General features: G+C 33.5%; 1 protein-coding gene across 1 annotated transcript in view; it reads left to right on the forward strand.

Annotated features, from left to right (window-relative positions):
- The first annotated feature begins 2,069 nt into the window (after positions 1-2,069).
- Positions 2,070-26,228, forward strand: part of LOC124373106 (intraflagellar transport protein 140 homolog) — a 42,491-nt gene continuing 18,332 nt past the window's right edge. The window contains exons 1-4 of the mRNA XM_046831499.1: positions 2,070-2,223; positions 13,209-13,408; positions 18,282-18,462; positions 25,088-25,298. Of these exons, the coding sequence (XP_046687455.1) occupies positions 2,070-2,223; positions 13,209-13,408; positions 18,282-18,462; positions 25,088-25,298 (746 nt within the window). The remainder of the gene's footprint in view (positions 2,224-13,208; positions 13,409-18,281; positions 18,463-25,087; positions 25,299-26,228) is intronic.

Here is a 26,228-nt window from a genome sequence, read left to right on the forward strand (position 1 = left end):
TTACTTGGTATTCACATTGATTCTAAACTAAACTGGTCCCATCACATTAATAACTTATGCATTAGGCTCTCGCGAGTAAGTTATCTTTTTTGGAAACTAAGAGATGTTTTTTCTATTGAATATTTGAGGACAGCATACTCTGGTTTATTCCAGTCTCATATTTCTTATAGATTAATACTTTGGGGTCATTCTTCTTACGTTAAAGATATTTTGATAATACAAAATAGGGTTTTTATGAACAATCTGTAGAGCTGAATTCTTAGAACACTGTAAACCACTTTTTATTAGTTTAAAAATTCTCACAATTATAAACCTATACATCTTCCATCTATTATTATATTTAAAAACTAATTTGCACTCATTCACACTTAGACAAGATTTACATTCTTATAATACTAGAAATCGTGATAAGCTTGATATACCCCAGCACAAGCTGGCCAAAACAGGTTCATCTCACATGGTGAACAGCATTGTTTTCTTTAATAAACTTGATGTAACAGCTTGGACTGCCTCAACTGGGGTGTTTAAGAGTAAGGTATTACATTGGTTACAACAAAATCCATTTTATAGTCCACAGGATTTTCTAAATCATGATGTGGATATAGAATTTTGATTCTGAATAACTAAATAGTGCCAGAGTAGTAATTAAACTCACACATTGTAAAACCGCAACTGTAAAATTGTACTGTACATTTTACATGTCTAATTTTTAAAATATTGTATTCCACCATGAACCACTCTCGATGTTGCAGGTGAAGTTGAGTGGTAGTGGCAACGCAATAGTAGGGGCAGGCGGTGTGGTGTGCTGACCTGTACAGTCAGTGACACAGTTGTAGGGTGCTGGGAACTCATTGTATTTGGATGTAAATACCAAATGAATCACTCTCGATATTGCAGGTGAAGTTGAGTGGTAGTGGCAACGCAATAGTATGGGCAGGCGGTGGTGTGCTGACCTGTACAGTCAGTGACACAGTTGTAGGGTGCTGGGAACTCATTGTATTTGATGTAAATACCAACTGAACCAGTCTCGATGTTGCAGGTGAAGTTGAGTGGTAGTGGCAACGCAATAGTAGGGGCAGGCGGTGGTGTGCTGACCTGTACAGTCAGTGACACAGTTGTAGGGTGCTGGGAACTCATTGTATTTGATGTAAATACCAACTGAATCACTCTCGATATTGCAGGTGAAGTTGAGAGGTAGTGGCAACGCAATAGTATGGGCAGGCGGTGGTGTGCTGATCTGTACAGTCAGTGACACAGTTGTAGGGTGCTGGGAACTCATTGTATTTGATGTAAATACCAACTGAATCACTCTCGATATTGCAGGTGAAGTTGAGTGGTAGTGGCAACACAATAGTATGGGCAGGCGATAGTGTGCTGACCTGTACAGTCAGTGACACAGTTGTAGGGTGCTGGGAACTCATTGTATTTGATGTAAATACCAACTGAATCACTCTCGATATTGCAGGTGAAGTTGAGTGGTAGTGGCAACGCAATAGTATGGGCAGGCGGTGGTGTGCTGACCTGTACAGTCAGTGACACAGTTGTAGGGTGCTGGGAACTCATTGTAGTTGATGTAAATACCAACTGAATCACTCTCGATATTGCAGGTGAAGTTGAGTGGTAGTGGCAACGCAATAGTATGGGCAGGCGGTGGTGTGCTGATCTGTACAGTCAGTGACACAGTTGTAGGGTGCTGGGAACTCATTGTATTTGATGTAAATACCAACTGAATCACTCTCGATATTGCAGGTGAAGTTGAGTGGTAGTGGCAACACAATAGTATGGGCAGGCGATAGTGTGCTGACCTGTACATGTCAGTGACACAGTTGTAGGGTGCTGGGAACTCATTGTATTTGATGTAAATACCAACTGAATCACTCTCGATATTGCAGGTGAAGTTGAGTGGTAGTGGCAACGCAATAGTATGGGCAGGCGGTGGTGGTGTGCTGACCTGTACAGTCAGTGACACAGTTGTAGGGTGCTGGGAACTCATTGTAGTTGATGTAAATACCAACTGAATCACTCTCGATATTGCAGGTGAAGTTGAGTGGTAGTAGCAACGCAATAGTATGGGCAGGCAGTGGTGTGTGCTGGCCTGTACAGTCAGTGACACAACAGTGCGCTGTTGGGAACCCTCCTCAGGAGAGACATATACTCTGAGTGCTCAGCTACCTGACGTTACAGCACAGACCATCACTTGTTTGGCTTACAGCTCCAACAAAGGTAGGTTTTTATTTTCCTAGAACTCAAAAAATGGTTATGCCTTTTAGTTGCAAATAAATGGCTTTTACCTGTTAATGTAGCCCTTTTTTGCAGTTAATATAATCATACTTTATTGTTACAATTACAAACATTTACAATATGAAACTTAGCTCATCCTTACGTGATTTTTGAGTAGTTTGAAATAACAACAAATTTGATGACTAAGCAAGCTGAAAAAAGAAAAATATATATCTTTTCTTTATCTTTTGTAGTCTTTAACAAATTATCTGATTTTAAAGGTCAATTATGAAATAATCCTTTTTTTCAAATTACTGAGAATTATGTTTTTGGTCATATGAGCTTATTTTGAATACGTAACCAATTCTGGATGTATTAAATACTCATCAACCCTTTTAAAAGCCAGTTTTAATCTGTAAAGCCAGAATTTACGTAGTTGATGAAGTTTCATGAGTGACAATTGCTTGAAAATATTGCTTTATGTGTTCATGATGTCTGAGATTAAAATTAAATCTTATACAGTAGTTCTGAGCATGTTGGAGTTTGTACGATTGCTCAATGGTCATGTCACTCATCACAGTAGTCAGAGTGTGGTAGTATAAGAGTCTTAATGAGCATCACCTTAACACTGAATGGCAGGTACAAGGCAAAACCGCTTCAAACCGTGGATGCCAGCAAAGATTCTTCTGCATGCTATCGTAACTTGGTCAGTCCAGTTAAGATTTTTGTTCATAGTGTGTCCGAGATTTTTAAGTTTGTTTTGGTAATTTAGTTTACAACTGTTAAGTTTAAGTTTTGGTCGGTGTCAAGATTAATTTGGTTTATCATTCTAGAGTTACCAACTATCATTCCTTGCGTCGTGTTTTCATTTAGTTTCAGTACTTGTTGTATTGCCCAAAAGTTAATGGCTTCAATATATATATAATATATATATATATATATATTCACTTCGGGTGTATAAAAGCAGAATTGAAACTTTTGTAAATTTTGTTGCTGTGGTGTTATTTTTTTATTATACCTTTTTGAAAACGGTAAAAGCCGAAATATTAAAGGAACTTTATATCAAGAAGTCTAATATTGATATATGGGGTTCAAATTCACAAAATGGGACAATACATGTTACATCATCTTTACAAATTAAACCCTAGGACTAAAAAAAAAATAATTATGTACAATAAGTGTGACAGTATTTAAATTTTAAATAAAGAAATATATATTTATTAAAATTTTTCCTTATTTGATTTACAGTAACCGTTTTAGTTTGGCATATTCCCGTCCGGTCACGCGTTACCACCAAGTGTACGTAATTTGAGGGTAGAACATTTCATATATTTTTATGACATAAAAAAGAATTAAAGGTAGTAAAAGTTAGTTTATACTAAGCGCTTGTGAGAACAAGTATAACACACTCATGACAGTAAAATAACAAACTGTTTTAACCCTTTGACGGCCCACGGGCCGATATACTGGCTCTCGAATTTCTTTTCCGAAACGGCCGTGAGCCAAGATATCGGCATAGAAAAATCAGTTCGAAAAACGGCATCGCGCCGAGAAATCGGCACCCTTCATTTGATTAAATTATTCCCTTACCTCTTTATTTTCGGTTTGTAATATAAGTATCAAACGAAACGTAAACATATATCCTTTCAAATTATTATAATTATTATAAAAATGTTTTTACTTTTTTTTGTTCAGTAGAAAGATGCAATTCAGAAGGCAGTGACGTGTCAAACAAGATGTTCGGTTCTCTTTGGTAGCAGCTGTTTGTTCGTTGTGGCTTTGTACACTTGGTTTTGTTCTTAGACGTTGTAATGTGAGGTTATGTTACATTTGCTGTGAAGTTTAGTAATGTTTCTTTTCTGGTTTACATTTAGCAATGAGTAACAAAAGACGTCGTGAAGCATCGCCTGTAAGTGAGGACACATTGTTTTCCTGTCTTCAAAATGCTAATGTAAGGACTATTAGTAATGACACTTCCAATTATGATCTCTTTTCTTCTGAAGACAGCACTAGTAACTTGGACGATACGGACGATGATCCTACGTTCGATCCTGCCAATTTAGGGCCGTCTACATTACAAACCAGATTTGGTCTGCCCCTACAAACTAGGCCTAGATTTTTTGATGTGAGTTCTAGTTCTGATTCTGAGCAAAATGTTAGCTTAGGCCCTAGTGTAACAAATATTCCAAGGCCTAGAGGTAGGCCTAAGGGTAGTACTAATGCTACTCCTAATGATAGTGACTTAGCCTATTCTCCAGAAAGAATATGGGTTCCTGTCAGTGAAAATGATGATTCATCTATTAGGCCTAAACATGATTTTTCATTCAATGAGATTCCTGGTCCAAGACATTGCCCACCTCCAGACTCAGCTCCCATTATGTATGTGCTGCTTTTTCTCACTAATAACCTTATTGAAAATTTTGTTACCGAGACCAACCGCTATGCTCAAGATGCCATAAATAGTAGTGGAATGAACAGGGTATGGGAAAAAGTTTCTTTTGCGGAAATGAAAGCTTTCATAGCAGCAAATTTGAATATGGGACTGAATAAAAAACCTTCTATAGATATGTACTGGGAGCTCTTCTTCTTCTCAGGTTACACCATGGTATTCCTCGATTGTTCAGCAGAAATAGATTTGAAGATATTTTAAGATTTTTTCATATGGTTGACAATAAAAAAATTGGCAAAACACGGTACCCCATATTATGACCCCACAGCAAAATTTCAGCCACTTGTAGACCATGCTAATAGAGTTTTCCGTCAATATTATATCCCTAACCAGCATCTAAGCATTGACGAGTCTCTAGTTGGAACCAAAAATCATACCCAACTATTGCAGTATATGCCTAACAAAAAGCACCACAAATGGGGGATCAAACTTGGGTGCTGTGTGATTCCGTCTCAAATTATTGCTTAGCATTCTTTTGTTATAAAGGAGCTAAAAGCAATGAAGACCAGGAAAACATAAGAAAAAGAGGTCTAGCTTTTACTGTAGTTACAAAATTATTGGACATGGGGAACTATCTGAACAAGGCTTATCACTTGTATACTGATAACTTTTCACGTCCATTCCTCTAATTGAATATTTATATTCAAAAATGACATTTGTAACAGGTACAAATCAGGAAGAAATAGGAGAGGAATCCCTGATGAATTGTTAGGAAAATACAAGGTAGGGGATAAAAAGATACATGAGGAGTAAGGAAATTTTAGGTTTAGCTTATAGAGAGAAGTCATCTCAAAAAAGTCAGGTGATTCTTGTGTCTTCTGATAGCAAAGCTGCTAACGTACAAGTAAGCAAGAATAAGGGAACAAAAGTGGTAATAAAAACAAAACCAGACATGATCCACCAGTATAATAAATTTATGGGTGGGATCGACACCACGGACCAGATGTTATATTCATATCTAGACGAGAGCGTACCGTAAAAATATTGGCGTAAGATCACATTCAATATTTTGTCTAGAATGATTTTGAATTCTTATATTCTATACAAAATGAACTGCAAAGACAAACCTAAGTCACGTTTGAATTTCACAATAAATGTTATTGAGACACTTGCTCAAGACTGGCTAATTGCTAAGAACATTCCAGCTAATTTAGGAGGAGGTGATGGCCAAATGCCCCTTAGTCGGTTTGGAATGGGATAAGATTCCTGAAAAGAAAGAAAAGAATTGCTGTGTCTGCAGTACAAAAAATCAAAGAAGGAGAACAAGACTGCATTGTTTAAAATGTACCAAAGGAGTACATGCAGAGTGTTTCCATAAACACAAATGTGCATAAAGAAGCACAAAAGACCGTGTAAATATTGTATATAGATTTGTTAACTATAATTATTATTACTATACATTTTTAAATGTTCATGTATAAAGTGTTTGAAGACAATTGTGTAAACAAGAGAAAACTATAAGGTGACCATTCTACAGTAATTCACATGGCCTATGGACCAAACAAGAAGTTACAAGGTAAACACTTGTTATACCAAACTTTCATGTTGATTCGCATGGTGTGCTGTGTTGTAGTTTTCTATAAAAATATTTCTAAAAACTTTATTTCTGAAGATATCCATATGATTTTTTCTATACTTGTTTGAAAATATGTATACTTTCTTATAATAATAATGGTTTCCTTGAAATAATTTTTTTTATCCTAGTTGTCACCAATTAAACACAAAAAATAAAAAAAAATCCTAATTTTTTGAAAAAAATAAATAAAAATAATAATAATAAAAAAGTTTAATTGTTACAAAAAATATATTTTGATGCTTTTATATATACTACTAAATAAAACAAAACAAACATCACTAAGATACTACTATTTATAGATGAGTTACACCAGTGTTTGTAGGAGTGTGTCAAAAGTGCCATTTTGAGGCTGGCCTTTTTGGCAAGTAATCTGGATATAATGGCTGGGGTGTTTAGAAGTACAAATGAATTTAATGGCTTGGCCTTCAAAGGGTTAATGCATAGAACGTCTGTTCCTTCACTTCCTTCTCAGTCAGCGTCATTTTTAAAAATAGCAATATAACCGACACGGGCGGTTCGATCCACGACTTTCGTCTGCAGTCAGTAAGAAGTTGAGCGTACGTGTTGTTTACGTTGTGATTTGTGTTTAGTTTGTTACAATCTTCTTTGGATTTCTACATAATTCCAGGTAAAAAACTTGCCGTATGTTAATTACCTTTCACTTCGGTCACTTATATAAAGCAATAACTTATAAACATATAATAAAACTAATTCGATTGCTCAATACTAGAGACTGCATTAAAACATAACCTCAAACTCAAAACGGTTTTTTTGGTTTTTTGCTGTCTGCGCAGTGGCACTATCTGAACTACAAATATTCACTTCGGTCACGCTCTCTTCTCTCACGTGACCGGGCGTGAATAAGAGTGACCGATGTGAACGTGGTTGTGACCGTAAGTGAATGGAGTGACCGAAGTGAACTTATATTAATAGATATATCTATTATGCTATGTATACATTACTAGATACATTACAGGCCTTTTACGTTTAATGAAAATTATTATTTTGGCCTACAATTACGCCGATACAAATATTTAACGTTACAATGACCTACAAAAAGAATTACTTCTTGTTAATATGATTTTAAATACTAAACTGCAATAATTATTTACAAGACGCAATTTGTTATTGTTAAAGATATGTAAAATACAAAGTGTTTTATACATTTTAAATTATAAAATTATCAATTTTAATTTGTTTGTAAAAATTCTTCCTAACCTCACTTAGGGTTTCAAGGTAAAATCCAAATGAACTGCTATAATCATTGTTAGGCACATATTTTTTTAAGATTTTAATAGCTACAAATGATTTATTTAAATAATAGCACTTAATATTTGAACATATTTATCCAACATGCTTTTGTGGCGCCAACTCGAGTAATATGCATGTTTTCAGGCTGAACTCAATGAAGAAATGGCACGTGCAAAGAAAACATCAGATAGTGAAACGTTGAAGAGACAGAGAGATTTAGCAAAAGAAAGACAACGTAAGCATAGGGCGAAAATGACTGAAGAAGAGTTGGAGTTAAAGAGAAGTAAAGATAGAAAACGATATGCTAAACTAAAAAGTAAAAATAAAATGAAAAAAGTTAAAGACATGACACCTCGTGAACATCGCCGAATAAAAAAACAATGGCGGTGATCGGAAAAAAATATCAAATTTAAACAAAAAGAGAGGAAATTACTAGCAGCAGTACCTGAAATGTCCCCTCCTAACTCGGAACAAAAGAAAAGGGGACGTAAGATAGTAAGAAAAGATAGGAGCAAAGCGCATAGAAAAATAAAAATACAGGAGGAAGAAATTAAAAAACTAAAAAGCAAACTTCAGAAGTATAAAATGAGACTGAGGAGAGCAAAATCCAAACAGAAAGATATGCCTCAATTAGGTTCCCCCTCGCCAAACAAACAAGTGAACATGTTAATTGGTAAAGACAGGGTTTCACAAAAAGTAAAGAAACAGTTGTTTTTAGGATATTCTTTAAGAAAACAATTAAAAAGTCAGGTATCTAGAGTAAATAACAAATCCAAAGAGCACCAGTTAGTTACTAAGATAATAGGGAATAAAATTTTAAAAAGGTATAGAGTTCAGAGCCATTTTAAAGATCTAGTATCGTATAAAATGAGCAGAAGTATTGGAGGTGAGTTCAAGTACGAACGTAAGCGGAAAAAATGTATTTATGACCAACAAGCAAGAAATGTCATACAATTTTATGAAGACGATACGGTTAGCCGTATTTGTCCTGGCAAACGAGATTTTATTATAAAAAACAAAGAAAAAAAACAACGCAGAGTCTTGTTGGATTACAAGAAGAACTTGCATAAAAGATTTGTCATTGAAAGCAACATAAATATTTCATTATCAACATTTTCTAGACTATGCCCGTTCTGGATAACTTCCCCAAAAGCAGCCGACAGAGAAACTTGTGCTTGCATCAAACACCAAAATATAGACCTGAAAATAAATGCTTTAAGAAAATTAAAAGTTATATCCCAAAATAATGCCAATGATGTAATTGACACCATTGCCTGTGATCCAAGAAATGAGTTCTGTATGATGAACCTCTGTGAGAAATGTGAGAATGCGCACATATCTTACCAATATGACAATGACTTTAAAGTGAAGTTTTATCAATGGCAAACTGTTAAAGAAGAGAAAGTCATTAAGGGGAAAAGAAAGAAAATAGTAAAAATTGTAAAGAAGAAAAATATACAGAATGTTTCAGAACTACGTAATGAGCTCAATAATGAACTAATAGCTTTCAAGAAGCATGTGTATTATTACATACAGCAATCTTAAAAATTAAAGCAACTTAAAGCTAATTTGACAGAAGGAGAACTATTAGTGAGGATAGATTTTTCTGAAAATTATATTGCTAAGCACACAGAGGAAATCCAATCGGCACATTTTGGTGCCTCAAAACGACAGATAACTTTAAATACTGGACTATATTGTGTTAAGAATAATTCTGGGAAGTTGGTAGCAAAAAGCTTCTGTACAGTATCTGATCATTTAGACCACCAGGCCCATGCTACTTGGGCACACATGGACCCTATCCTAAAACATATCGGAGACAAATACCCAGCCACTAAGGTTATTCATTTTTATTCTGACGGTCCTTCAAGCCAATATAAGAATAGGTACAACATTTTTCTCATGAAAAGCAAAGTACCAACATATTTTAAGAATTTAAAATTTATGACTTGGAACTATACAGAGGCTGGCCATGGCAAAGGCCCAATGGATGGTGTGGTAGGAGTATTGAAACGCATGGCAGACGAAGTTGTTAGACATGGAACCGATATTACCTGTGCTTCAGATTTTGTGAACACTTAAAAGAAGAGGACAAAAATTAACTTGATTGAAATAGACAGTTCAACCGTTGATGAAATGAAAAAAGAAGTAAAAGCAACAGTGATCCCACCCATAAAAAATATCACGCTGGCTAGGCAGATAACATGGGGTTCGAATAGCATAATGTATTCAAGAAGTTTATCTTGCTTTTCTTGTAAGCCAGATACATACTGCGACCACTATACTATTGGTAAAGTTTTTTGAAAATACAAAAGAAAGAAAGATTCCCTGCAAGCTCATAGCGGAAAACAATTATGGTAAAAAAACTGTGTACCACATGATTTATTCGACATCGTCTTCTGAAGGAGATGATGACGATCCAGCTATTGAAAATGAAGAACAAAAAAATAAAGCCACCAAATTAAGAATAAAATGTGAGGCTGAACCGGATAAAACAAAGAAAGAAATATCCATAGAAAATAACACTTCATTTGTCTCATATTCCAGTCCAAAGAATAAGCTACTTGTGAAAGACAAGGTAACTAATCGTATATTTAGCCTTAGGTATAAATACTAAGTAAGCAATCTCTCTCTTCCTTACATTAAAATATTTGCCTTCATCTTCAGCTTTTCTACATTAGAAAACAAATGTAATTTTGATCATGATATATTTTGTCAAACTATAGATATTTTTACAATATTATTGATTAAGACATGTAATGCTGATATTTTACAAATGTATTTAATAATTCTGAGGCTATTAATTTCATTTTATTATTAGGCTATCCATGAGGCTCACCATTCTTCCAAGAAAATCGGTAAAAGTGACCAACTTTCTACAAAGGACATCGATAACCTGCTAGCTACTGAAGAAAGTCAAGACATGTAATTTTTGTACATTTGTTCTCAAATATTAATTTTAAGATGTTTGATTTGTCTTTATTTCAAAGTAACGTTTTCATTAAAATAATTTGTACTATTGAAGTCCTTTTTTTTTCAAACGCATCTTCCTTCGTGTCCTTACTTAAAACGCACTATCCAAATAAAATCTTGTCACAATGGTTTTTTAATATTACATTAAATAAATCTTAAATTGATTTGAAGGAAGAAATCACTTCTGTCACGTAGGTTCACTTCTGTCACGTACAGTTCATTTCTGTCACGCTCGATTCACTTCGGTCACTTGCAGAAATGTATTAAAATCGTTTAATTCCTATAAAAAAATAATTCAATTTAACATTATTTTCCATGTTTAAATACTACTCTAATAGCACATGATAGGTAGTTAAGTTATGGCATTGATTTTAGCTTTTTATAAGTAACTTGAGCTAACTAAACATCGTAAATGCATATTTTCTTAGTTGTTTTTAGGAAAAAATGAAACATTAATCTAATATAACAGTGTTGAATCCCATACATATACAGATAATACCGTAGTTATTTAATAAAAGTTAGTATTTTATGTTTCTTGGTTTTATTTTGGATAGTAATGATAAAAAAGGGAGTGTGACCGGAGTGAATATTTTACATGCTCTATCACACGAAAAAATGTATAAAATAAAACTAACCTGAAATTGAGCTCTGCTGTGATGAAGGTAATTAAGTACATTGTTTAAGGTTTATAAACAACAAAGTTGAAAATATTATCTTTAATTTTTTTATTTAACAAAGTTTTGTTAAAATTATCCCATTTTGTGATTTTGACCCATATATATATATATATATATATATATATATATATATATATATATATATATATATATATATATATATACAGAATAAAATAAATTAAGGTTTATTTTATTCTGTGTATGTTTTAAAAGTGTACTTGAAAAAGTTGTTAATTACAACGAAATATTGTACGAAAAAATTGTAGTTTTCTTTTTAAACTATAAGAGACTATATATATATATATATTTGCAAATGTTGGCGTAAAGATGAAAATTTGAATGTGTTATAATTGAAGTGACGTTGTTTATATTAAGTAAGAATAAGAAAGGCCAAGGTACAGAGCCTTGTGGGACCCCCCTTGTAACAGGTTTCCAGTCAGACAATTTATTCTCCTCCTTCACATATTGCTGACATCCGGTAAGATAAGACTCGACACAATTAACACAACCATCGTAGAAACCATACTTCTTTAATTTGATAAGGAGGGGGTGGTATCTTATAACAGTTTTTACAAGTGGAGACACGACTGGCAAAAGTATGCCTAGCCAATCTACAGGATGTGATTGGTAAAAACATGGACGGAGCTGCTAACATGAGTGGTAATAACATTGATATTAAAACAATTATTCAAAGAGAATGCCCTACTGCTTTATATATGTTGTGCTATGCTATTATATATAGTATGCATGTAAAAAGAAATATATATATATATATACAGGTGTGTACTGTATATTAAGCTATACAGGTGTTTTAAGCAGCTCACTGGATTCCCTAACTTGAATGGGTTCTACAAAATTCTGTTTTCTCTCACTGTGACCTCTGTTTTTGTAAAGCGATTGATGTGGAACAGTATTTATTATGTTTAGAATTCCATTAAAAACTAGTTCAGTCATTGGTAATTTGAGTTGTTTTAATTACCTTTTCTTTTTAAGTTGAAATATGTGAGGTCCATTGCAGTTGAAATTCTTATTACATTCAGTTAGGTTTTCTCTGATTTACTTTTACCTTTTCTTACAGGTTACAAGATCAATGTTCTATTAAAATAAACTTAAAATTTTCAACTAATTTTGTCTTCAATAATCCCATTCTCACTTACTGAACAAGAACAGTTGTAAAATAAAAATATGGGAGGGCGATAATTAGTTCATTCGGGTAGACATTGGGAGGGATTGGCACCCCTGCTCCAGAAAACGTAGGATCAGCATCCTGAAAAATTTGCAAGGATGTCTGTTTGTTCATACCTTCTTCCAGAACAGTCTGTTCTGGTTCTTCATTGTTAACTGCTCCGTGTTTGTGTCTTCTTCACAATGCTCAGAATCAGCATCCATGTCAGACTCATTCCCTTGCAAGCAACAAAAAGTAACATTCACTAAAACCTTCTTCTAACCATCAACGAATGTTGTAGTCATTGTCATTCATTGTTGAATAGAACTATTTAGTATTCACTCACAATCAAAAATCAAACTTAAAACTAATCACACACATGGACTATTTGTACAGTTACGCGGTAGGTCGCTTTGTTAGGTTGCTCCTAACACAACGCTCACTCATTAGGTTGTGCTGTTTGATCCAAACTAACATTTTTCAACTTTTATTATTAGCTTTCCTGCAAAAGAGATCTTAAATTTATTTTACCTATCAAAAAACCACAGTGGGTCCATATAAAACTCATTTTGTATGTACAATTAAAAATTAAAATTAAAATGAAATTGTTCACAAAACTTTCCCACAGAAAGTAGGAGAATACAATGGGTTAGGGCTAGCAATGTTCATAATGAACAAAATCTCAGTCATTTCAGCACTGTAGCAATGAGTTGAAATAAATATTTTTCTATTTAATTCAGATACAAAATATTGTACTTTAATATTCTTCTTAGAGGATTTGTCTTAAAGAATTTTAAAAAAAAATGGAAGGCCACAACAAGTATAATAGAGCATTATAGGTTTGTATTAACCAAATATTTTTCAAAATTTTTCCTGATTTGCTGATGGTTGTCCCAGGTGTGCTGTGTGGCTGCACCACTGTTGGTAACGTTGTGTTCTGGCGACACACTGCGGCCGGCTGGGATCCTCTCCCTCCTGCCAAGGTGCAGGGGGTAGCTAAAACCTGCACTTGGGGTGGGTCTATGCTCGCTGTTAACTCCTCCTCTGCCACCTACATCATGAAAGAACACAACCTCTGTGCCGCATACTACCGTGGGGTAACATTGAGTTTGTGTACTTTTTATATTGGAGAATGTTACTCCCTAATTTAGTCCTATTATGAGGTTACATCCGTACTGGCCTGACAGTAATTTTTGTATTACCATTTTCACTTTTAAAAAGAGTTGGTCTAATTTACACTATGCTTTAAAAACATAATAATGGTAAATTAACTAACAATTCGTAGTAAGTAGTGCCTAGGGAAGAGGAAAAGACACAACGATAAGATAATATATTTTAAACCTTTTTAGCATTCTACCGCAAAACGAATATGTATGGAGTTGACAGTTTACTTGGATTGTTTATTTTACGTAGCATCTGTAAGTTCAAGTAAAACCCAACCATTTGCCTCCAATTTTTTTTTTTACAATTAGAGCTGACTTTGAGCATCTATTTTATTAATGGCTTATATTGGTATTATCAGCAGACTTGAATCAACACAAAAATTTGAGCACTTGAAACATCCTTATTAAAATGAAGAAAAAAATGTAAAAAAAATACAAATTTAGTACAACCGTAAATTTATTTATACAATCAAAATGTTTTAAAATTTGGTTTTTATTTTTGATATAAACCTAAATATAATTCATATAGAGTTATATAAAGAATCATTGAAATAACTTAATAAGGAATTTCTGTTGAAATCCATGAAGAAAAATTTAGGGCATTAATCTCAGTCATGTCTTGAAGAAGGGGAAGCCAGCTCTAACCAGCCTCCAGTCAAAGCAGGCAGGGGGTGGCACATCCTTATCTCTAGTCTAGCAAGAACCTTGGACTCTTATGGAACCCCACCAACTCCAACAGTCATCTCCTGCAGTAGACTAGACCTATTAAACTACCCTTGCCCTTGTACCCCAGAATCTCGTCATTTGCTGTTAGTGATGTGCCACTCCTGGGTACCCATAAGGTTGCCCAGATTAAAGTTACACATCGGATTATGTTGTGCCCAGTGTGGGTTCAACTGGAAGGTATAAACCAGCTAGAAGTGAAACTTTCTAGGGTTTGATGAAAAACCTTAGGTACACACGGGACTACAGAGATAAATGGTTCTTACTTTAAAAATATTCCTGATATTCATATATATATATATATATATATATATATATATATATATATATATATATATATACAGGGTGATTCATGAAGTTCTCCCCCCACTTCTACAGCACATTGTACTAATAAAAATAATGAAAAAATGTTATATAAACATAGGTCCGAAAACGCTTCGTTAGCGAGTTACAGCTAGCGAAAGATTTCGCCTGAATTCCTGGGTAAAGAGTAAAATAAAGCCATACTGAACTTTTGGAAAGGTTGATTAAGTAAGAAATATCGTGGATTCTTATGTATTTTTACCTGATAAAGCTAATAAAATAGGTTTCAGAACTGTACCTGTAGTAGTTTTTGAGGGATTCAGGGTTAAATGCAAAAAATTGGGGCACGAAACAATGTTTTTTTAAGTTTGATGTACAATAACTTTGTTAAATTGGTAATAAATACATAAAATCAACAAACATTAATTGTAGAGAATTTAATTCTGAGAAAACTGATATAATCAAAGTCTAAAATAAAACAGAAATAAGTACCAAAAAATCGATTTTATTCAGTATAATACATTACTAGCTGTAAAGAAATACCGTACGGTATTTACTTAAAATAAAACAAAAACAAAATGTTTGTTCCTTAATGATGAGATAAATTGAGAAAACAAGATTAACTGTTAAATAAATTTGTTTGTAAATAAAAATATCATGTTTTATTACGTTGTATTTTTTTAAAATAAAACTTTACATCAAATGTTCGAAAATAAATGAAGCAAACATTTTCCCATTATTGTTTACTAATCATCGAAATGCAGTTTTTTGTTTTATTAATTTCTAAGTTGGTAACGCACGAATAACAGCTGATCAACAATGGTATTCTGTACTGTTACGTTAGAACTGTGTATTAGTGGTGTTTTGCAAGCTACAGCAGGAGATCGGGTTCTGTGAATCGTGTTATTAAATGCAATTTTTCTGTGAGTTATAATTCAATTGTTTATTCAGCGAAAAAATGCCTTACTTATTTACATCAGAGGAATACGCTGATATGGTTTTTATTTTGGGTTACTGTAATGGTAATGCTAGAGCTGCTGTAGAAGAATATGAACTACGTTACCCTAATAGGAGGATTCCAGATACCAAAACAATTTCAGGAACTTTTCGTACTCTTCGGGAAACAGGATCACTACCAAGTACTAGAACCAATTATGAACGAGCTGTCCAACTTGATGATGATATTGTTATTAATGATGTTCATCGCAGTCCAGGTGTAAGTACACGACGTATTTCTAGGTGGATAGGAGTTTCGCAGTCAACGGTGTGGAGGTCACTTAATCGAAACAAATTTTATCCGTTTCATAAACGAAAGGTTCAACATCTACAGCTAGGGGATGGTCCGCTTCGCTTGGAGTTTTGCAACTTTTTTAGTATTAATAATCAACTCTACAAGCGTATTTTGTTTACGGATGAGGCACAATTCACTCGGGATGGTGTCAATAACTTGCACAATGAACACTCATGAGCAGAAGAAAATCCACATGAGGTAGTGGAACAGAACTTTCAACACCGATTTAGTGTCAATGTCTGATGTGGCCTTTTGCACAATCGGCTGATTGGACCTTTCATATTACCTGGACGCCTAAATGCTGAGTTCTATTTGCATTTCCTTCAAGAAGAGTTGGCGCAGCTGTTAGAGAATGTTCCTTTACATCTCAGACAAAATTTGTACTTCCAGCATGACGGAGCACCTCCCCACTTTTCACGTGCCGTTTCTGCTTACTTAAATCATCAATTTCCTGGACACTGGATTGGTCGTGGAGGGCCTCACCCTTGGCCACCAAGATCACCAGATCTATCTCCATTGGATTATTGCATCTGGGGATGGATGAAAGACATTGTATACAAGACAAAAGTGAATTCTCGTGATGAATTAATTGCCCGTATTATGGATTCGGCTGTGCAGATACAGGGAAGTCCTGAAAAATTAAGAAACGCAACAAAAGCAATACACAAACGTGCTGCAAAATGTATTGATAATGATGGCCTCATTTTCGAACATCTATTATAAAAAGGTGCGTATGGTTGGCCCAACCTGATTAATTTTGCTAAAACTAGTAATGTATTATACTGAATAAAATCGATTTTTTGGTACTTATTTCTGTTTTATTTTAGACTTTGATTATATCAATTTTCTCAGAATTAATTTCTCTACAATTAATGTTTGTTGATTTTATGTATTTATTACCAATTTAACAAAGTTATTGTACATCAAACTTAAAAAAACATTGTTTCGTGCCCCAATTTTTTGCATTTAACCCTGAATCCCTCAAAAACTACTACAGGTACAGTTCTGAAACCTATTTTATTAGCTTTATCAGGTAAAAATACATAAGAATCCACGATATTTCTTACTTAATTAACCTTTCCAAAAGTTCAGTATGGCTTTATTTTACTCTTTACCCAGGAATTCAGGTGAAATCTTTCGCTAGCTGTAACTCGCTAACGAAGCGTTTTCGGACCTATGTTTATATAACATTTTTTCATTATTTTTGCTAGTACAATGTGCTGTAGAAGTGGGGGGAGAACTTCATGAATCACCCTGTATATATATGAATGTTTTTATCTTAACATAATTAATTATGGCTGAAAGTGGTAAGAACATTTTCGCTTGCCCCACTCTTACTGGCCAGATTGCACAAAATAAAACCGTGTTACATTTCTAATTAAAAATAACACAGAAATCGATATTGAACTGAGAATTTAAGCAACAATTTTGGTAATGGCATTAGAATCGGAATCAATTTTTGTTGTATTGGTCTATCCCTAATCTTAAATAAATAATGTTCTTTTCTTTGAAAAATACACTGAAATCTTTTAATTTTAGTCTTGGCATCCAGTGTTTCATACTTTCTGAGGTGAAATAATAAAATTTTATTGCGATTTTGTATTAGAAATGTATATTGCTATATATTTTGACCAGCCTCTTCATATTTCTTCAATATTTAAGGAAATTCAAAGCAATTCCTCCTTCAGAATACAAATTTCAGGGCATTAGTATATGTCTGTTCCTTGGGAGTATTAATTTCCTTAACCAACACTTGTTCAAGCTCAATAAGTATGAATTTCTCTGTTTAAGTGTTTTTAAGTATCATCGTTATAGTAGTGGGAGCGAAAGGTCTTCCAGCAAAGTTCATGAATTGTTTCCTGAAAGAATTTGGATAAGGAAGGATGAATATAAACTAATTTCTTAGGTGCATCTCTAATATTTCATTGGGTCCATCTTTTCAGTTGAGGGGCAGAAGATTTAGTACTTGGGGTATTAGAGTAAAGGTACAATTGTAGCCACATGAAAGTACCCTCCATGTCAGGTCTCCAGCCCTGAACCACTATCTCTCCGCGATTGGTGGACCCTCTATCATCAAGGAACGATTCCACCGTTTTGACATTAATTTTCCCCTTCTTCTGATAGCAGTATATATGCAAAATCTCAATAAGTTTAATTTCTTCTATTGGTTGTTTACTTTCAAAGTCTGGTTCTGTAACAATCTCTTAATCAGTCAACTATGCACTTTGTAAGCTTTAAAAAAATTGATGTTAGAAATAAGAACTGTACTTCATGCTGAATCATTCTGATAAAATAGGAAGAAGAGAAGAGCTCTTTTATTACTTTATTATTTTTCATGTTCCCATTTTTCTAACTGACACAAAATAATCTAATGTTGAATTTGAATTAAGGAATTGTTCCTGTTTTCCTATTTCTCAGGCAAAAAAGTATACTATTCATGTAAATACAAGATTAAAATGCCATTGTTCAAAGCGAACGTTTTTGATTTAGATGTCAGCTGTGCAAGTGTCGGCGTCTCAGCTGATTGTGCAGTCGGCAGGCGAAACTGCTGAGCTCAACACTGACCTGCAGGTGTTCGGAGTATGCCTCAGTAGGGAACATGCGGCTGTGTGGAGCAATAGGACAATGGCTGTCTATACAGTAGCACCCCTATCCACTATCAACGCCATAGGTATTCTTTAGTTTACAATTAATTTTTATTAATTAACACTTCAAATGGATAACAGAATTGTTACTACCATTTTCCAAACAAAATGTTTGTAAAATGTCAAGGCCTGGAATAAGCACTTTTATTCACATGGTACAGAAAAAAATAACATTTTTGAATAAACGAGTAAGAAACAGCACATGATGCATAAAAATAACATTGTCAGGACTGTATATTGTGTTGTACTTTATTTAGCACTTTGACTTATTATTATTTCCTTTGATGTTTGGCTTCCAATTGTGAGTTTTTAAAACAATTTGTCTTTTTCTACTCTTCTCACTACCTTTGAGGAAGCCATTAGTAATTTTAAAATATCAGTGTGTAGTATCTGTACCTCTTTCAGAGCTCCATTGAGGTTACAATACAATACAATACAATACAAATTCACTTTATTCATCATTTGTACATAACATGTAACAAACATAAAATGGCGTCAGTTTATAATATACCATACATTACAATAACCATGGTATCATAAGATAATACAAGGTGCATAATGCCTACTCAATCTACAAAATTTTTATTCTAGGCCCATGAAAAATCGGTCATTATAACAGTTATCATTATGTACAAGATTACTTTGTGTATTTTACATTTCAGTCCTTAAGGCTACTAACTAAAGACAAAAAACTCATCAAATGAATAAAGTGGTCTACTAATCAAATACTGCTTTAGCTTATTTTTAAAGTTTTGAAAATTGTCAATTGCTAAAATATCTTTAGGTAAATTATTGTAAAATCTAATGCCTGCAACTATTGGTTTTTTCCTTGTGAACTGCAAATTAATCTGTGGAGCTGCCAATTGATTACGGTGTCTAGTTAAATAGTTATGGAAGGTGCCTAATCTAGGTAAGCTGTAATTAGCTTTCCTTACTTCTAATATCGTGTCCATAATGTAAAGCCCATAAATAGTTAAAATACCTAAATCCGAAAATATTTGTTTCACTGACTCCTGTCTCTGTAAATTTAACATAACCCTCATAGCCTTTTTTTGTAACAGCAAAATACTTTGCAAATTAGCATTACTGGTTGCTCCGTACAAAGCAACACCAAAAGAAATATGCGAGTGAATATGTGAGTAATAAACCATTTTTAAAGTTTCCAGATTACAATATTTTGAAATTGATTTTAATGCGTAAAGACCAGAAGATATTTTCCTTTGAATTACCTGTATGTGACCATCCCAAGTTAAGCATTCATCCAATGTCAAACCTAGAAATTTAATTTTATCTACTCTTTCTATTTGTGTGTTCTGAACCTCAATTTTTGGCTGTGGACTGAGTTTATTTTTGTGTGTACAAAATGAAATATATTTAGTTTTATCTGCATTAAGTGACAAATTTTTTTCACAAAAATAATTATATATTGATGTCATATTTTGGTTTGCTATATTTTCTATTTCGTTTAGAGATTTATGAGATATAACTAGGTTACAGTCATCTGCATACAAACACATCTTACTATTTAAATTTAATACAGTATTCGGTAAACCTTTAATATAGCACAGAAATAATAAGGGGCCAAGTATAGAGCCTTGAGGGACTCCATATTTAATTATTTTCATTTTTGATTTAACAGAGGTTAGTTGTCCATTCTGAATATGAGGAAGTTCAACGTATTGTTTTCTCTCTTTAAGATAGGAAATAAACCAGTTCAACGGCACACCCACAATTCCTAAATGTTCTAATGTTCTAATAAGAGTATTATGGCAGACTCTGTCAAATGCTTTGCTGAGGTCCATAAATATACCGAAAGCACGATTACCCGAGTCCACAGAATCCAGAACTGACTCCACAAACTCAATTCCAGCAGTGATGACAGATCTACCCGACCTAAACCCATGCTGCTCCTCCTCAAATAACCCATTAGTTTCTAAGAATTCCACTAACCTAATATGCATTACACGCTCAAATATTTTGGAGAAGGTTGGCAGTATTGACAATGGACGATAATTAGTAGGATCAGTTGTACTACCTTTCTTAAAAACTGTTTTTATTTTAGAAATTTTCAGTTTTTTTGGAAATATTCCACTCACAAAAGAAGAGTTAATAACATGCATCAATGGTTTAATCAATAGATATTTTGCATTTTTTATAATAGGCATAGGGACATCGTCATACCCCGCAGAGAATTTATTTTTAAAAGATGATATGACTTTATCAAGTTCGATTTCGCTTAAAGGCTTTATACGAAGCTGTTTGATGGGTGGATTTTGAGTATTTAAATTATTACTATTATGGTTAACACAGATAGGGAAATTTTGAACTATACTGTCATCTACAACATTTATGAAGTGACTATTAAATATTTCACAAACTTTGTATGGATCGGAGCTCATTTGGCCATCTGCAATCAATCTAATGTCATTGTTTCTTTCTATTTTAGGTTTTATTTCTTTATTTATTATTTTCCAAGTAGATTTGCAGACATTATCAGAATTCATGATTTTATTATTTATAAATTCCTTTTTTGCATCAATGGCATTTAAATGATATCTTTTTTTCTTTCATTAAGTAATTCTTTTGTAGCTCTATCTTTTGTTAACCTTACAGTCTGACTTAATGCAATTAATTCTTCCTTTTCTTTTTTAAGTTCATAGTTTATCCAATTGTCCTTATTAATGTTATCAACCCTGGATTTTACTAATGGAAAACACAAATTAAAATAATACATAAATATGCCGTAAAAAGTGTCATATTTATGTTCTACTGGAGCATTGTACAGATCTAGCCATGTTTCTGAAGCTAATTTTTTAACAAATAAATCATTATTTTCTTTTGTAAATTTTCGTTTTAGTTGTGAAATTGGCTGGTTTTCTTTTTTATTAGGATAAGCTATTTCTAACAGCTGAGCATCATGATCAGATAGCTCCGTGACCAGACCAGAAACCGAAAGTTGTGACTTATCAATATTAGTAATAATATTATCTATACCACTTTCAGAACCAATGGTAACCCTTGTAGGAAAATTGACAAGATATTGTATGTTGTGTTGAATTAAAGTATTCTTCAATCTATTATGGGCTGAATTCTCCTTTAAAACATCTATATTTATGTCCCCTGCCAGAATTATATTTTCATATTTAGTAAGTAACATACCTAGAGCAATGTCAAGCTTATTCAAGAACACATTATCATACATTATGCCAGGAGTTCTGTACAATCCAACTATAATTATTGACAAATTGCCTAGTTTACCATCTACTGCACAACACTCAAATTCTTTTTCACTTATTAATTCTGTAATTTTTGGAATATTAACAGTTTTTAATTGTGTACTACTTTTGCTGTTAATAAGTACCATAACTCCTCCTCCTCCAAAAGTTTTGCGACAGAAAAATGACTTTATTGCGTAGTTGTTTACTGTTGCATTTATTACTTCAAAATCTTGCAATTTATGTTCCGAGAGAATAACAATATCTGGATTAATTTCTTCAAGTATTATTTCCAAAGCAAGTTTACGGGAGCTGAAATGTTGAATATTTTGGTGGAGGATTGATATTTTAGATTTATTTTGAACTTTAGTTTTTATTTTAGAGAGAGAGGAGGAGTTATTCACATGGAGGTGAGTTTTTAAGTTTGAGGCAAGAGTTGGTATGAATTGTCCAAAAAATCTGATTGCTGTTGCTGAGGACTGACATCCCGGATTGAGGTCTCCGTAGGGAAAGACGTAGAAGGTGGAGTCTCTGGGTGTATGGTGTCGATATCAGAGGTAGGCCCTACATCAGATGCTGCACCAGGATTCAGCTGGATGACAGGAGAGGACTCTCGTAGGCAATAATTATCAATGCCTTGTTGAAGAGTGTTTTGTTCATCTGTGGGAGCTGAGCTGCTTCTTTTAGATAACATACTTGCAATCTTCCTGGCAACTTCTGCTTTCCCTCGTCTATTTAGATGGAGCCCATGAGTCGTGAACAGATGTCTAGGCAACAGATGAAGAGGAAGTAGGTTTAATCCTGAATTTTTCATTGCATTCATTTCTAGTTCTGAGTTAATTGTAGATATCTTTACGTCCAGATGAGAAACATCATGCCTCATAGGAATAGTGCCTAATATTAAATTAGTGTGCTGGGTTTTATTCATGAGACTAATCATATCTTTAACGAGGCTGTTTACTTCTGTATTTTCCACACTATTGGTCCCTGCCAGAACCAGAATGTAGTCGTCACCTCCCAGGTATTCTCCTAACTCTTGCACATCTTCCGTTACTTTCTTAAACCCAGCCCCTGGCCTCACAAACGAACAAACATTGTAAGTTGTTCTTTGTTCAATAAGATGTCCTAAGTCACGGCCATGGCTGTCCGATAGAATGATTACATTCGGTCTGTTGGATTTACTGTTATGTTTGGGCAAAGTCTCAGGTGAATGATTATTTACTTTGTTTTTGTTTTGCTTTTGGGAAAAATTTTTCTGTCTAATAACAAGTTCATCCTTATCCTGAGGGTCAATGGTTGCAAGCTGACTATAGCGGTTTTCTGAGAAAAAGTCTGAACTAATAATATTAGGAGTTAAAGTCAAATGTGATGTTGTCCTGATTGGTGATGCTTCACAATTGGTTAGCCTTAAGGGTGGAAAACAATTGAAGCATTTTTTATTGAGATCTCTCTGCTTATTTATTTCTATTTCTGTGTTTTTTAGGTCTTGTTGAAGAAGTTCAATGATACATTGAAGCTCTTTATTTTCTGCTTTAAATTTGCACAGCTCTTCTTTCAAAATTTTTGTGTGAAAATCTTCATTGTTTATCGGATATTGTACTTTACTATGGGTTTCATCAAATTGCGCTAAAAGATTGTTTTTTTCAATTAGGGATTGTTCAAGTGAGATACATTTATCAGTCAGGGCATCGATCTGGTACTTTAGGTCCAAATAAGAAGGAGTATTCACTGCTGCATCAGTTTTACCATTTCCCGTATTAAGGTTTTTTGAAATAGTTTTTATTGGTGTGGATTTGCTGTTTTTGTGTGATGCAGGTGTTATTTGATAGGAAGTTGAGTTTGTTTTATTTTTCGTGGTAGGAGTAATATATACTATTCCAGCTTTGTTTGTTTTATTAAGTTTGGTTTCCCAAGCTTTATCAATGTCTATCAAGGCTTGCTTATAGTCTTTTTTGTGTTTATCTGTCACTGCTTCAAGAGTAAACTTCATTTTGTATTCTTGGAAATGACAAAGATCACCCTTATTGAGGTGTGCAACTTCATTAGTGGCAAAAAATTTTACTTTATATTTAACAACAGTTTTGTATGATTCTGTATCAATTTCAATAACTTTTGCAGGCCAGTGAGGAAAACCTTTAACTTTGCCAAAAACCAAGTCATTCACAGCAAAAGAAATGTTAATAGGCATTTTACTTCTTTTTTTTTACAACTAAGTTAATAAATCAAAGTCAATAATTATAACATTGTGAACTTACAAGTTCACTAATAACTTGTAGTAAGCAGTGTAGTTAGCTATAGCAAAAGCCTATATGGTTTGAAATGATAGCATCATTAATAATGGGTATAGTATAATAGGGTTGACCTTGAACTATGTTCAGATATTCAAACAGCTCAGTCAAGTGTTAGACAACAAGAATCATCTGGATGCAACCAATGTCAAAATGTAGTGTACCTTTTCCTGTCAAGCAACAGTCTTTATTACAGATAAAAATATTTTTATAGTGTCCAACTTGTGTTTGTTGAATAGATTGTTTAATTTAAGCATTCAAACTAATTATGTTGATTTTAGAAATGATGCTTTATTAGTGTTTCAATCAATATTCAGCTATGTCAAAAACATGTGCTTTTGCTAAACTTGAAGTAAGTACTTTTTAATATTTAAATTAAAAGCTTATTTATAGATAAAAAATAATGTTCTTTGGATCAAATTGTAGATAATACTCATCACAACATTCCGAAATACACCAAAGTATGGAAAGGTTATTAATAACATAAAAACATGTTTAGAAAAGATCACTACTTATTAGCCACTATCCACTGTCTTGCTGATTCTCTATTAGTATATTGTATCTTAACAAAGTTGAAAATATAGTAATCATTATTATTAACATTATTTAATGTTTGTGATGCTAATGACAATATAATTTTATAATCAGATAATATTTGACATAACTCTGCATGTCACAACTAAATGGATTCATGCTCTCAGTCTAACAGGGTTGTGTTGTGTATGGTGCAGTGTTTAAAAATAATACTTATGTAAGATTAAAATACATTTTTTGAAAATATTAAAATAAGAATTTACTTTACAAACAGAACATTATCTAAGAGTGATCATATACAGCTGATTATTTGAGCAACAGCATTAAAAGTAATCTGTATTGATTTAGTCATAATAGACTTGGTCTGCAATTTTATTAACTGATATTTTATGGGCACTTTTGGACATCCATTTAATGACCGATAGTTCAAGTAAAGTAAATTTATTTCATGGCTGTTTGAATTATAGTTAGTACATTTTTCCAACCCCTCAAACGATATACTTCGCTGACGCTCAGCCAATAAATAGCAGAATTTGAGGTCAAGGCACAATTTTTAGTGTCAAGAATGTTTTGGCAAATATGTGTCATCAATATATTTGTGAATGTCTGTCCAGGATCGTTTGGCTGCCAGGTAGATAGTGCAGTGCTGTATGAGCAGAGTCTGGTGGTGGCCAGCACATCCAAGCTGCAAATACACACACTGCAGGGTACCGTCAAGCAGACCCTGGACTGTGACGGTCAAGCCATCTCTCTCTCGCTGACTGGCCACTTCCTTACTGTGGCAACCATCAACGGCATACTCCACATGTGGGACCTGTCACGCAGGTATACTCTGTAGCTGAATTATCAAAGGCATTGAATGTCTTCAGTTGAACAGGTTCAAATCCTCCTTAACCTGTCCTCATTTTTTCAGCAATTCTTTTAGTTCACTTAATTGATATAAATTTACTTTCTAATTTTGTAACTCTATGTGTTGAGTTTATTGTACAAATTAGTCCATTAGGAATGGGTAGAGTTAGATCAGTTTCGTTATTGTTTTTGTTCTCATAATAGTTCAAAATATACTTACTTTATTCTCCATTGATTCAAAGCAATAAGAGAGAAATACTTAATCAATCAAAATCAAAATTTCTTTATTCATTGGCACAACATTGTACACTGAATGGTGTCATCAATAGCATTGTACATCTAAAGTATTATTATTAACTATATAATTTGACATGTTCTGTATTTAAAATTCGTTAAAACTATAAAGAGCCTTGTCAATGAGAAAATATTTTAATTTTGATTTGAAAGTTGATAAAACATTTTCTGACTTTAAATATTGAGGTAATTTATTATAAAATATTGTGCCCATATATTGAGGTTTTTTGCGGAAAAATTCTAAATGATGTGTGGGAATGGCAAGGTCATTTTGATGCCTGGTATTGTATTGGTGAAGTGTACCAAGCTGTGGCAAATTGGAAAATCTGAGCTGTACCGATAATATTGTTTCATAAATATACATACCATACACGGTCATTATACCTAATGAAATAAAATGTTCTTTTGACGATGTGCCTGGTTTAAGTTTAAAAATTGATTTTACTGCTCTCTTTTGGATTTTTAAAATTGAGTCTAAATTTCTAACTGTTGTGGCACCATATATTGAAATCCCAAAGGAAATAACGGAATGAATATAAGAAAAATAGACTGTTCTTAGAGTTTTGACATCACAAAAATTTCTTAATCTATTTAAAGCATAAATGCCTGAAG

This window comes from Homalodisca vitripennis, unplaced genomic scaffold, assembly GCF_021130785.1.
Source record: "Homalodisca vitripennis isolate AUS2020 unplaced genomic scaffold, UT_GWSS_2.1 ScUCBcl_4826;HRSCAF=11234, whole genome shotgun sequence".
In the NCBI taxonomy this organism is placed as follows: domain Eukaryota; kingdom Metazoa; phylum Arthropoda; class Insecta; order Hemiptera; family Cicadellidae; genus Homalodisca; species Homalodisca vitripennis.